We start from the raw sequence: 15,195 nt of genomic DNA, 5'->3' as shown, positions 1-15,195 counted from the left end.
TGCTCGAGGAGCAGTATCTCATGAGAGGGGCCCTGAAGAGGGACAGGTACAGACAGTGTGGAGAGCAACTGGATAACCTAAACGGACATTGCTTAGGCCTCAGCTATCTGTAGTAACTGAGTCTCAAACACTGAGAAAATGGACTATCCTGTCCCCGAAGTTCTGTAGAAGCCATGACTGGATCACTGCTTTGGACCAACGAGTCAAAATGAGCACTTAGGGTCACCAGAGGAGAGAGAGTGGACTGGCCAAATCCAAGACCAGAATGCCTCCACCCTTGGGACCTAAGCCCAGAGCTAGGGTAGTCTTGCTCTCTCGGGGAAGGGACAGACAGCCCAAAGGGGCGTTGTGGCCGGTATCGTTGCTGCTGCTGTTGTCCATCATAATGGTGCCTCTGCACTGCCAGTGTATACACCCCCAAGGAACAAAGGGTAGCCCTAGAATCCTTGAAGGAGTGCAGAGTTTCATCTGTTGTTCAGAAAAAAGCAGCTGACCATCAAAGGCCAAGTCCTCTCTTAGTTCTGCAAAAATTCTGTGCCACTGTACATGTGCATTCATGTCCCCCGCAATTTTTTTTTCTCTGCAGAAAATACATTCTGCCAGAGAGGTGCAGCAATTATGCCTTTCGCCCACCAGGGGCTGCTGTGGCGCCAGAACAGAGGGCAGCCGGTTCAGCCAGACCCAAAGAGGGATGTGGATAGGTTATGTTCCTCCCAGCACCCTTCCTGCGGAGCCAAGTGAGGAGGCACATGATGTGGGGGACAAAGAGTAGGGCACATGGGTTGCAGACTGGGGTTCAGAAGGGCTAGTGGGGGGGACAGACTGGGGTGGGGACTGAATGGGAGTGGATGTGCAGGGATACATGGGAACATGGGCAGATATGCCTGAATGGGAGAGGCTAGGGGTCTAGTGTCTGCATGGGGGAGGCTCCCTTATAATCCCTCCCTCCCAAAAGAAAACCTATTCCATATTACTTCTTCTACCCACACCCAACAATCGTCCAGGTTCACACCTAGACTCCTGCCCAGCAACTACTTCCCTTTCCCTCAGCTCCTCCATTACTCCGACTCCCCAAGCCTTTACACTTTCTCTCAGGAGTGTGGAAAATACGTTTCTGTATTTTAAATGAATTATTATGCAAAGTTCTGTATTAATATGCCTAGTAAGGAATCTGTTTATCAAAAAAACATTTCCTGAATATTTTTTGTTGTCTGCATTGTTACAGACATCGTTGCTGACAGGTATTCAGAAAGAAATTACCAAAATAATAGAAACTGGCGTGATTATATTTTGTTATTTTTGACAAATAAAATATGCAAAATTTCACAGAATTTTTAAATATTGTACACAGCATTTTTAATTTTTTGGCACAGAATTCCCCCTGGAGTACTCTGTGGTCTGCTGCACATCAGGAGCAATGCCCAAACTCTGCAGCCAGGATGCCCTTCTTATGGTCACTGCTGAGGCCATTTCTCTGGCCAAAGTGTCTGCAATGTCTAGCATGGATTGTAGTAATGTCTTGGCAACCAAGCAGCCCTCCATGATAAATGCCCAAAATTCCTACCACAGTGCTGTGTCCTGTCCAGGATACAAAGCACTGCACTTTCAAGTCAGAGGCTGAGAAGTCAGAGGCTTCCAATAATTGAGGTGCTGATGCAGATGGTACCGGAGAGAGTTATCTTGAACCCTGGGAGGGTGGTACCAGAGAAATCATGAGACGTTTCCTTCTTGATAAGACTGGTTTGAGAGGAGGTGTAAGTAGTGGTACTTTGGGATTCTTGGTGCGGTGAGGGGTGAGTTGCAGGAGCAAGAACCAGTCAGACAGTTTCCAATGCTGGTGAAACCTGTAATGAGGCACTAACCAAGTCTCTTGCGGCTGCATATGCCTCTGGGGTAGATGGGAGTCCCATCAACTGTTGGCTCCTGAAACGTCTCAGGACAACCTCACTGAACCTGGCACGGGCTTTGGAGACAGCGAACACCTCTTAGGAGGTGAGGCTTCTGAGGTAGCTCTCTCTGCTACATGTTTAGTAGAGTCCTTGCCTCTATCTTGCCTGGGTACCAAAGCTGATGAACAAGATGCTCAGACTGAGGAAGGTCTGGATGGAGAAGCCAAAAAAATATCTGGTGGAGCACTCCATACCCATGGTGAAGTACTTGGGGTGCTCTCCTCATGCAATGACTTGACGGTGGGTCAAAATGTTGCTTCCATAATCAAGCACATAAGTCTCGCTGTTTCAAGTGAGGACTGAAGCCCTTGCAAATGTGATATTTGTCACTAATGTCGGCCTCACCCAAATACTTCAGGCAGGATGGATGAGGATCACTGACCAGCATAGGCTTTGAACATGTCCTGCAGGACTTGAACACTGAGGAGCAGGGCATCATTGTGGTATCAAGCTTGGTACCAAAGGACACGAAAAACAGAAATGTAACACTAACTTGAGAAACTAACTAACAATAATTAACTGCAACTATTTAAAGTGAATGAGGGATGCACTTGAGTAAACAAGTCCGAGATCACTTTGAAAACCATCACTGGTGGCAAGAAGGAACTGGGGATGCTCAGCTCCACCCTCTTATACCAGTATGCTGTGTCACAGCAAAAGGGGGCATTCGAGCTGCCATGATGGGTAGCAATGAGGGGGAAAAAATATCTCTGACATCTGTGCACAAGGCACACACACACCTACAGTGGAATGGACATGTGCAATAGCTCAAAGAAGAATCCATTGTTCCTCTTCTTCTGTACAAAAGGTCTTGTTCACTTCATTAAGGATTTAGAGATTAACATGAAATCTATTCTAGCATGTAAATGATGAGGGTGTGAATAAAATGTGTAATCTCATTCCACTAAATGCATTTCTCTCCAGCAAACTGAGAGACTGAATTTTTGGCACAGAAGTAAATGCTGCACTTGCTTCCCTATACACTTCATCTTCTTTATCTGATCTGTCCAGTAAGGAATCGGTGTGCAACGGTGTGGAAGTCTCCTCCAAGTATAATTTCCCTTCCCCAAAGTGTTGCACTATTTTAAAGCAGCTTTTTTTTAGCTTGTGATTGGGAACATATCCTGAGCCCACTAATAACTGTACCTATCAATAAGATAAACCATCCCCCCATATCCTTAAATTGATCTTCAATCTAAAAAATTACATGTTTAGCAAATATTATGGCCATTCCTCTTTTCTTTGGCTGAAGCAAAAAAATGTCTGCTGAAACCAACCATCTTTCATGCCCATAATATGCCACTCCTGAAAATGAGTTTCTTGAAGTAAAATAATCTGAAAATGAGGTTTTTAAAAAATTCAGCCAGGGCTTTTCCCCCTCTTAACGACATTATTTAGCCCCTTAAAATTCAAAGATGTTATTTTAAAAGGAACAGCCATTGAGAATAACTATTTAGCTTATTGAAAAACTTGAAACTATGATTATTTAGCTGTTTGATAGCATGAACCTTTGAGTGGCCAATGTCTCTTGTTGCAAATTATGTTGTATTCAGAACCGTGTGCCTGAATATGGCGTGATTTCTGTTTGTAAATTTCCATAGGTATGTCTTGTATTAATTCTCCCTCCCATCCCTGATTCCCTCCCCTCTTCTCCATTATTCCCCTTATTTTAAAAATAACCAAAATAGCATATAATTCAGCCCCCAAACAACTGTGTTTTCCTGAACCCTCAACACATGTACTTTCCCCATGAACTGTTTCTCTTGCAACCCAAAGGAGTTACATTCTCCACATATGAGACCTTAGGGATAGATTGCTATCTGATTATTTGAGTCACATGGGGAGGATTTAAACAGAACCCCTAAGTGCTCCTCAACAACCCGTTTCTATTTTCTCCAATCTCCCCATCCCTGGGACACTCATCTTATTGTCCTATATATGCTCTACACTTTAAAATACAGAGTTATAATCATCCCAATTAAAACAAACTTAATCCTATTTTCTTTATAACATTAACATAGATACTGTTAAACTGTTCATTCTTGATGACTCTCAAGAAGTTCTTTCAGGGTAATCTTTTGGTAACTACTCATGTATCTGAGTCCTCTTGTACAGCTTCATTTTTTGCCATTGACAGTACATTTTCTAGAGTCTTTCTTTTCCTATCCTCATTTTCTTGGATTTGACCATCTGTCAAGGTATTTCCAGCATTTTATACTTAGTTTCCACCTCCAGAGTATCCTCTTGCTTTTCTGAGATTTTGATTTCTATCCCAAGTGAGTGGACTGTAGTTTTTCCTTGTATAAAGTATCTTACTGGGTAAAACTGATTTTGAAAGCTGAATGATAATTAAACGAAAATCCCCATCAGTAACACATATCTGCCCTCTTGAGTGCTGCTGAAACTTCCCCCAGCAATCTTCTCTTTTTTAAAGTTAGGGCGGAGTGGTCATCCAAAAATTACAGCTTGTCATCTTGGGGTATAAACTCTGAATGTTCTCTGGCTCTTTCCATAGTTAAATCTTTCTGCGGATATTGATAAAATTTCACAATCAAATCTCTGGATCTATTATAAGCTCCAAGTGTGGGAAATAGCACCATATGCATTCTCTCCACTTTCACGCGTTTTAGAGAACTGAGATTTAACAAATCTACGATTAAAATTTTTACATACCGGATTGTATTTCCTCCTTCAGCATTTTCAGGCAGTCTCTTAATTCTGATGTTGTTCCTTCACACTATATTTTCTATATCATCCAATTTAAGCTGCTTCCCTCTGTGTTCCAGCAGTGTCATGCAGCTCTGCAGCAATGGCTGTCTCTCACTAGCTTCCTTTAGGCCAATCTCTGGTACAGTCAGTGACTCAACCTTTCAAATCAGTTACTTCCTTCTTTACTGCTAGAATCAGTCATCAGATCATTTCTCATGGCCTTGGAGATCAACTCCCGAATGTCTGCCTTGGAGACTGATTTTCTTCAGTCTTCACATTTCTGTCAGGGGCCTCTCCACACTGTGAGCTGGAAACACCCTTCTGAATGAGGTGTGGTGGTTTTTTTTGTTTTTTTGTTTTTTTGGGTTTTTTTGAGACTCCATCCTCTGCAACGGAGTACTCTGTTTTTTGGTGGTGTTTAGTAGCTTTAGTGGGTTGATGGAGGCAGATTACTTTCTTATCCCCTCAGAGCTTTGGCTTCAGGCAGCCATTTTAGTTCAGACTACTGCTGATCCCCACAACCCTTTTTTTTTTTTTTTTTTAAACTAACAGACCCACTACCTCCTCACCTATCTTATTTCTCAGGTGGAAACTGTATTAAACTAGAGTGAGATTGAGGGTAAAAACAGTACAAGGACACTGTAATTCAATCAAAAACAACCACTTCAAACCCAGGAATTCACAGTGAAGTAAAAGGAGGCATGAAAATGCACAGTAAAGGCACCGAAACAACCTTAATGCCACTTTGTAGCTATGCTATGCAATAATCATACATTTATGATCAGAACAGAATAGAATGTTAGTCCCTGAGTAGATAAAATTGAATTTTGATAACAGATTTTTTTTCATCATATTACTACATGGTGGAGTTAAGATTGAATTTTTTATTTTATAAACAAAGTTTATAAATTAGTTATTTATCTGAGTTGAGTATTTTATTGTTTTTACTATTGATCGCATAGCATAATGGAATAAATTAGTTATTTATCTGAGTTGAGTATTTTATTGTTTTTATTATTGATCGCATAGCATAATGGAATAAAATAAAATTAGACAGTAAATGTGTGAAACTTTCATTTCCTAATAAAAACAATAAAAGGCATGAAAAACACACAAATTACAGTATTTTTTCCATTAAAGTAACCATGCACTTTAATGAAGGGATACACTGCTTTGTTAAAGAATGTGTAAGTAAGGTATTAGAACAATAATATATACAATTATATCACACTATACCTCAGGTTTCAGATCTCTATGGACAACTCCTACATCATGCATGTGGCTCACAGCTGAAACAAGTTTGCGCATGATATAACTGGCTTCTGTCTCACTGAAGTGTTTCTTTTTCTGAATGCGTTCAAGCAATTCTCCTCCCTTCAGCAGTTCCATTACTAGAAATGTGTGAAGCTAGAAAACAAAAAAAAAAAACAGTTTAATGTGAGACCTTAGAAAAATTAGATTATATGTCAACACTTTGTGGATTTTAAATATTAATAATTAAGTCTTAACTTTTTACTGTTTATTATTAAAAATACTACACAACTGCATTTAGAAAAAAACAAAACCGGTATCATTTAAGATAGAAAGAGGTGGGAAAATATAGCCTTTTAAACTGCAAGCATAACAGCACTTTTTTCTCATCAGTTCTTTTGTCTGGTTCTTTGTTCTGCATCACAACACATTTGCCTTCCACCAGCTACATACTATACTGCAATAGGATCTCTCTTTCCAGAGGTCAGGATGAGTCAAGCTTCTGTTTATAATAGTATTTCATGAGTATAAAAATATGAAGAACCAAATTCTACTCTTAGAGATGTCTGGTGCTCACGGCTACCATTGACATCTATGGGATTCACTTATACACATTAGTGGGTAGCTAGCTCAAAGAGTGGTGAACATTGCCTGCTTCCACATAAGGGTACATTTTTACCATTATGCAGAATTAATCACAGACATCAAGTTAATAGCAGAAAAAGTTGCTAATTCCTTGCACAGCCTCCTGAAAGTTTACTTCCAAGTCTTTAATTATCCTCAACTGCTTCAAATCCCATCTCCCACATAGAAGGATATATGCTGTTTCTGTACCATTACCAGAACCACAACATATATTTAATATTCCCAAACAGTAAACTTTGTTACTAAAAGTGAAGGTTGTGCCAGTGTATTTCCTTTAAGACAAAAACATTTTTAAATCAAGGAAGTCACCACTTAAGGCAAAAATTAACATAAAGATCAATCATAATTCACATGCTTGTCAATAATGCACCCAAGACTCCACAACTTCACAACAAACAGCTTTTTTCTTACAACATACAACCATCCGTAATACATGGAATTACGCTCAAACGCACAAACTTAATTACAACTTCAACAAGATTAACTCCTTAAAACTAATTTTGAGAAGTCTTTTTTTGTACCGTTACAAAGTCTGAATTTGGAGTAAATGTCGTATGTTTGTTTGTGATTGGAAGAAACTACAGTATTTTTTGTGGGAATTTCCTTGTTTTTTAAAAACCTGTTAACTGTTAGCAGCGGGTTAGTGGGGTACTGGGGAAGAGGTAGCATTAAAGGGTTTTGAGGGCAGATGATCATAATAGGAGGAGGGAAGGACAGCATGGTTGGTGAGTAGAGGAAGAGTACAAAGAGATTGAAGAGGGCTGATGGGGGAAGGCCAGGACAGGGAGGCTGTTATAAAGATACAGTTAAGGGTTAATTCCTCTTTTACCTGTAAAGGGTTAAGAAGCTCACATAACCTAGCTGACACCTGACCAGAAGGACCAATAAGAAGACAAGATACTTTAAAATCTGGAAGGGGGAAAAAGTCTTTTGTCTGTGCTGTGTGGGCTTTTGCCGGAGACAGAGAAAGGAGCCATCCCACTCCTATAGGGTAGTGAGTATTTAGAGAAGAAATGTGTTAGATTACTTTTATTTTCTTGTTTGTGAGTTCTTTTGCAAATAAGAGGGAGGATAAATTTGGGTTCTTTGTGTAACTTTAAAGTTTTGCCCAGAGGGAAACCCTCTGTGTTTTGAATCTGATTGTCTGTGAGATTATCTTTCACTCTAATTTTACAGAGGTACTCCTTTCACCTTTTTTCTTAATTAAAATTCTTCTTTTAAGAACCTGATTGATTTTTCATTGTTTTAAGATCCAAGGGTTTGGATCTGTGTTCACCAGGACGAAGTGGTGAGGGGATATTCTCAAGTCTACCCAAGAAAAGGGGTGTAGAGGCTTGGGGGGAAATTATTCACAAGCCTGCCCAGGAAACGGGGGTTAGGGACTTGGGAGATATTTGGGGGAAGGCAGAGTTCCAAGTGGCTCTCCTTAAATATTTGGTTAACGCTTGGTGGTGGCAGCGTACTGTTAATGTAAGCTGGTAAAAATAAGCTTAGGGGGTCTTTCATGCAGGTCCCCACATCTGTACCCTAAAGTTCAGAGTGGGGAGGGAACCTTGACAGAGGCATAAGGAATACTGGATGGAGGGACATAAGATTTGTGGGAGACAGCTGGAAATATGAGACTAGTAGGGCTGTGGGATGAGTTATGGAAAATCAACGAGACAGCAGTCAGGTTTGGGGATCTAGGAAAAACAGAAAGGCTATGGAGATGTAAAGGTGGGAGCAGTGGGAAAAGTATAGCATTTTCAGGGAAGTAATATAGGGCATGAGGTTGTTGTGGGTAGCAGAAGGGCAGAAGTCTCACAGACAGGAAGCCAGCAGGGTGTTTTGGATCAGGGTTTCCCTATGCTAAGGGAATCCTGCCCAGAGACTGTAGAAATAAAGGGTAGGTGGTGTTTCCTCAGTTGGGAAATCTCTGTCCTCTTTACATAGGAATTCCCCAGCACAGGGAAATCCCACTCATTGTGAAGACTGTTATATAGCCTTTGCTTCTACAAAAAGGGGGAGAACCATAGCCCACACTTTCTTCACTCTGTCAGATGGGCTGTGACCTCACCAGCCCTTCCTCACAAAGCTTTTGGTACCTTGGAATTGAGAACTCAGTAGTTCCCTTAAGTAAGATGGGGCCGGTTAGCCAGCCAGCCTTGAAAAACAATGGGTATGAGTATCTGAGATGGCCATTGTCACTGTGTCAACTGCTCTTGATTCAGTCTGTCTAGGGATCCTAGGTTTGTCTTAACTGGTCCTCTTCATCTACAATTAGACCAGTCCATGAATTCTTAACTTAAATTGAGTCTATCAGCCCTTAAACTCCAAGGCTTGCAGTCTCCTTTTGTCTGTCAGTTTCTCAGAAGCAGCATGGCCTGGGCTGTTGCCCCTCTGCTATCCCAGGCCTTTTTGCCTCCCTTTCCCTCTCTGTTCTCCCTCTTTCATAGCTGGTCTTATTTACTTCATTGGTCACAGCTGTGGCTGCATGTGTCCATGACTGGCAGTTCTGGTAGCTATGCAGGGGTGTGATCAGCCTGATAGCCTTTAAGCAGGGAAGACTCTCCTCTCCCTTCTGCTGATGCTTAGTTTGGGATTTGTAAACCCCATTACACAGTCCTATCTCGCAACAACAATTTCTAAGGATATAATCTGGGGAAGGCGAGACAAGTATGAAAAGATGTGCAGAACTGTGCAGATGGGTGGGCATTTTTTGGCAGAGACTATATCTCATTAGTTAAGCTAAAACCACGGCTTGTCAGGTTACTTTTTCTGCAATTCTCTCCCCCTATCCTTGAACACAGCGGAAGGGGCAGGGAAAGAGGATAAAAAATATTCTCTCAATGGCTAGTGTCCCAGGATTTGCCAAAAAAAGAGCCATAGCCTGACAAACATTGGCAGGTCCAGTCGGAGTAGGATTCCCAATGGAGAACCTGATTAGATTTGTAGCAGAGCTAGTAAAAAATAAGGAAATTTTTCAGAAAAAATTGATTTTTTTTTTAATTTCAAAATTTGGAATAAATTGACCAGCTCTAGTCTGCAGAAGCCTCAAGTTGGTGAGTATATACATGTTGCAGAAGGATGAAAAGCAGGATGAGTGGCTGGTTGGAGGTAGGCTAATCAGATTCACAGTAATCTAAGAGTACATCTATTGTTATATCTTGTTTATTAAGTATTGATTGTGCTCAAAGGAAGAAAATAAAGATAGCACCTTGCCACAAAGAGCTAATTTAAACAGATTTTTCTGCTTAAGAACTCAAAAAAGTACATTGATAATACATTCTGAACATATTTTAGTACATAAAGTATAAATAGTGAAAATGTAAATCTCTTCCATCCTTAAAGATTGTGGGTCAGATTCTTCAGTTTGCTAAGTGCATTTTTGTGCTGCATATGCCTACCAGCTGTTCCCTCAGACCCTTTCATAAGGGCATAGGGAACATTTTGGGAGGGGGCTGGGGGCATGTCAGGGGTGGAGAGGAGCTCAGCTTCATTACACCTGATCTTCTGCTGGGGAGCTTACACCAGCAGAAGAAGATAGAGTAGGACCCCAGCTGCTCTGGTTTCCTTGAGGCCACCACTGACCACTACATTTGAGCTATGCTCAGATACAGTAGATAACTGAGGTTTCTATAACTAAATAAAACTCAAGCACATTCTAATTTTTTTTTTAAAGTAACTGCTTTTAAATCTGGTAATTTATTAAATTATTTGGGTTGCCTCATTTGAAAACAAACAAAATTATGAAATAATCTTTGGTACTTGTGTAGCACCATTAATTCAAGGATTTCCAAGTGTGTTACAAATATCATTGAAACTTCACAATACCTCTGAAGGAACGTAAGTATACCTGAGTTCCCGCAAATACATTTTTATTTATATACAATAAAAATGTAATCTCCTTTGGTTTTAATGCTTTTGCTATAATTTTTCTAGGTAGACAAGACTCAATTAGTTGGAAAAAGCTGCCTATACAGAGTGGCAGTAAGCTTTATCACAAGAGTTTAATGCTATGCACAACAAAATGTGTTTGGAAAATGCTTATTATAGTTTCTTCAAAATACCTGATCATGATAAACTTCATGCAACTTCACTACATTGGGGTGTCCTTCACAGAGTTTCAAAGCTGTTATTTCCCTCTGGGTGTTGGCTTCCATTCTGGAAAATTACCAAGTTTAACAAAGCAAATTTCAAGTCAAAATTGTTACATCTATTTTTTTAAAATTCTTCCTAATCCAGATTTTGGAACATTAGAACAGTCGCCCTTTTGATATACACAATTAGAAGTCAGCACCTTCAAACAAGTAAACTGAACCAACCAAACAAGTGAGTCCTGCAGAGTGGGGCTAAATAAATAAAACAAAACAAATTTATGATTCAGTCATATCTTGGCATGTTAAGAATAAAAACTTTGTTATTTTACAAACACCATAAGGAATTCAGACTTGCCCATTAGGCTTGAAACATTGGCACTACCTGTTCCACCCTCATGCCAGAGAAGTACTTCCAAAGCTGTATGGAAACATTAAATCCATTTTGGATAAAATAATATCGCTTTAAATAATAGCGCTATACTCAACTATAAATGATAGCAGGTCCGTCCGAAGTGGGACAGTTCATGCAGCGCATACTGCCATGTGCATCAGGTAAGGGTACCAGTTCTGTCTGGGCCACGTCAGGGCTATCAGTATGAACTTGGCTTTGTCAACATGTATCTTGTGCATTACCTGTGGGGGCAGCGGTATCAGTGGGAATGCATAAAGAGTGATTTCTCCCAGGTGATTAGGAAGGCATCTCCCAGTGATTGGGGTCCCATTCCTGCTCTCAAGAAAAAGAAAGGGCATTTGTAATTTTGTGAATACATTGATGGGAAGGAAGCCCCATCATTGAAATATGGCTAGTAGGACTTTGCTGTTCATTTACCATTCCTGGTCCTGAGAAAATTGTCTGCTCAGTGTGTCCGCTGTCATGTTCTGGCACCCGGGGAGGTAGGAGACTGTGACATTTATATTGTGATTTATGCACCAGTTCCACAGCCTCATGGTCTCAATGCATAGTGAGTGAGAGAGGGCTCCTCCTTGTCAATTTATACAGAACATGCAGGCTATGTTGTCGGTCATCACACATACTGTTTTGTAATTTATCAGTGGGAGGAAGCGAAGATAGGCATTGTACTCCACGCGTAATTCGAATAGGTTGATGTTTAGTTGGATCTTGGTAGATGACTACCTCCCTTGGATCATATGCTAGTTCAGGTGGGTGCCCTAGCCTATCCAGGCATCTGTTGTGATTATTATTGATGGTAGATCCTGGTGAAAGGGAATCTCTGTGCACACATTCTCCAGTCTTGTCCACCACTGTAGAGATTCCAGTACTTTTGATGGCAGTGTTAGGCTTCTGTTCAGGTTGTGTTTGCTTGATATGTACACTGAACTCAGCCAACCTTGTAGGCAGCACATGTGTAGTATTGCATGTCTTACCACAAAGATCATGGCCACCATGTGACCTAACAGTTGTAGGCAGGTTCATGCCGATATTTGTGGGCTAGTCGTGACTACCTAGATAAGATTGGTCAGAGTTATGAATCTGTTCAACGGTAATGATGCCCTGGCCTCTATAGTCGAGGCGAGCCCCGATTAAGTCCAATTGTTATATAGGAACTAGGGTTGCTTTTTGTTTATTTATAACCCTACCTTCCAGAAGAGAGTGATAGTCCTCTGAATGTTGTCTATTGCTTCTAACCAGGTAGGCCCTTTTAGTAAACAATTTAGATATGGGAAAACCATTATCCCTTGTTTGGGGAAGTGTGCCACTATTTCCGCAAGGGAAAGGCCGAAAGGTAGGACTCTGTATTGGTAGTGGACGTTGACTTTGTGGTTCATATTCTTGTTGTTGCTGACGTTGGAATGAGATGTTTGTTTCGTTGGTATTGCTGGTAACGTCTCCGTTTCGTGGAAGGTGTATATATACCAAGAGTATGGAGAGTCATTCAGAAATCTTTCATCAAGTGGAGGACCTTGTTTGTTTTGGTAGAAAAAAAGCTTTTCTCTGTCAAATGGGAAATACTCCACTTTCACTTGGAGATCTTTTGGAATCCCCAAAGATTGCAGCCATGATGCTCTGTGCATTACTATGGCTGTGGAGTGACTGCTATGTCCAGGGATACTTGTAGTGCCGTTCTGGCAACCAGCTATCCCTCAGTTAGTACGGCTTTCAATTTTGCAAGCCTCTCCTCTGGGAGGTCATTAATAAATTCGTTCAGCTTGCCATAATTATCGTGGTCATACTTGGCTAGGAGCACACTGTAATTTGCCACTCGGAATTGTAGTGTCACGAAAGAATAGACCTTCTGACTGAAGAGGTCGAATCTCTTGTATTCCTTGTCCTGTGAAGTGGACCCGTACTGTGGTTGTTTGCCGCACTGATTTGCGGCCTCTGCTACTAAGGAGTTGGGTGGTGGGCAGGAAAAAAGGAAGTCCCTACCCTTGGCGGGCATATAGTACTTCTTGTCCGCCCTCTTGCATGCTAGTGGAACAGTAGCTGGTGTTTGCCGGACTGTCTCCGCCAGTTACATGATGGCATCATTTATGACAACGCTATTTTAGAAGTCAACTATGTCTGTAGAATTTGGAGGAGTTTGTGATAAGTGTCCTGAACCCTGGGATCTCCTGACTCTGAGCTACCCTTCTGAACAGTTCTTGGAACTGTTTGAAATCATCTGCTGTGGTGGGAGGTAGGGGCATTAATACTTCCTCTGGTGATGAACAAGAGTTATGTGCAGATGATGTTATGTCCCGCTTGGTGCCCTCTTCCCTCTCATCCCCCGTTTCCTCCTGGGCTTCCGAGATCTCCATTACAGAGGATGGTGATCTGATTTCACCTCTGGGTGGAGTTGAGGGTCTGTTGTCACGAGTCCTGTACACTGCCCATGGATCCCAAGATGACCATTGCTTGGGGAAGGGCATAGGTGGGCACATCCATGATTATCTGTACCATGGTTGCATGCAAGAGGCCTTTGATTTCATGGGTCCCCCAAGGTGGTCTGTATTCTGTAGGTGAAGAATGGTGTGAAGAGAAGACACCCTCTTTCTGGTGGTCATCATCTTTGCTTGAGAATGGTGGGGTGGTAGGCGATACTGCTTGGTCTGATGCTGTATGCTCAGGGGAGCCATCGGTGCCGAAGAGCAGGGACTGCAGCATTGAAAAGACCATGATGTCTTTTTGTTGCAGGAATTTCTGTGGTGGTGTTGGTTTCGGCACCATCGGTATCCATGTCGCTATTTTAGGAGGTACCATGGACTGTGCTGATGACTTGTAGCTCGACTTACTTGGTGTGAACAGTGCCATCTTTGCTCTGTCTGTTGGTACCGATGGGGTCGTCGGAGCTGGTGGTGGAGGCACAGCCACTAGTGAGGGTCTTGACACCATGCCTCTCACCTGTGTGGTCAGTGCCGTAGGGGAGGAGACAGTCTTAGATCTCTGCCTTGACTCCTTGTCCTTCTGATGGGGCTCAGCAGAGGTCCCGGTGCAGATGGTGCGGAGGTTCCCCGTGCCTCAAGGTGCTCACCCAGGGGTTGATCGGCACCGAGGACAGCGACCTGGCAAAAGACTGTTTCTTTTTATGAAGCTCTCTTTGCAGAGAGGTCATGGCTCTTTTCCATGATCTTTTAGAGGACTGAGCGTTGTCCTTAGTTGAAGTGGATGTGCCCGGGGAGTTCCCTGTGGAAGGAGTCTGTTACCTTGGATCGGAGGCCAGTTGGAGAAATTTCTCATCAGAATAAGTTTTAGATGGAGGTCTCGATCATGCCTGGCCCTCACTTTCAAATTGCTGCAGTGAGTGCACTTCTGGGGAATGTGCAAATCACTGAGACAGTCAACACAGAGAGAATGGCTGTCTGAGATGGGCATAGCTTCGTGGCAAGACCCGCATCTCTTAAAGCCTGGGAACCAGGCATTTTGAATCAGGTTATGTGTTCCCCACTCTGAGGGGAAAAGAAAAAAAAATTGAACTGATTAAAACAAACTAAACTAAACTAACTATACTAGGAAAAAGCTAAAACTATTTCTAATTATATTTCTCTAGGTTTGAGAGAGACGTTGGCACATCGCCATGGAGTTCTATCTCAGGCGAAGGACGATTGAGAAGGAACTGAGGGGGTTGGACCGTGTGCGTGCTAGATGAGGTACCAATGGCACCAAGAGACGACTACTGCGCACACGCATCCCAGACGGACATGGCTACTGAAAATCTCTGATCAACAGTGGTTGATCACAGTGACATGGTTGAACACACTGACATCTGAAATGGAGCACCCATTCTTGAAGAAGAATCATCAGGTAACAATTATTTTCATTCTATACCGACGTCTCCCTGAATCCAAGACATGTGGGACATAGCTAGCAGTATGAAAAAATATTTGTAGGGATGGAGAGAAGATAGAACAGTGTTCCTTCTTTCCCCAAAATTAATGTTAATCTATCTTGGGGCAACTGCTTGAAGAACATTCCCACCAAAGGTTGCTTCTGTAGAGGGAAGGTCAGGTCTGTATTGATTTATAAAGGAGCTGATGGATCACCAGTTGCATCCTTTTTGACCTTGAACATGTCCCCTATATATTGCAGTTCCCAAGTTGTGCTCAAAATGAAAGGGTGTCAC

At 41.9% G+C, this 15,195-nt stretch overlaps 1 protein-coding gene across 4 annotated transcripts in view; it reads right to left on the bottom strand.

Moving 5' to 3' along the window:
* The window catches only part of RPS6KA5 (ribosomal protein S6 kinase A5), a 178,645-nt gene that overhangs the window by 35,963 nt on the left and 127,487 nt on the right, over positions 1-15,195 (bottom strand). For all 4 annotated transcript variants that reach the window (XM_034768087.1, XM_034768088.1, XM_034768089.1 and 1 more), the window contains 2 exons: positions 10,604-10,697; positions 5,895-6,065 (listed from right to left, as the gene is read on the bottom strand). In XM_034768087.1, coding sequence (XP_034623978.1) covers positions 5,895-6,065; positions 10,604-10,697 — 265 coding nt within the window. The remainder of the gene's footprint in view (positions 1-5,894; positions 6,066-10,603; positions 10,698-15,195) is intronic.

Source organism: Trachemys scripta, chromosome 4 (genome assembly GCF_013100865.1).
Source record: "Trachemys scripta elegans isolate TJP31775 chromosome 4, CAS_Tse_1.0, whole genome shotgun sequence".
Lineage (NCBI taxonomy): Eukaryota > Metazoa > Chordata > Testudines > Emydidae > Trachemys > Trachemys scripta.
The sequence above is the reverse complement of the archived record's forward strand: the minus strand, read 5'-3'. Positions and strand labels throughout refer to the sequence as shown.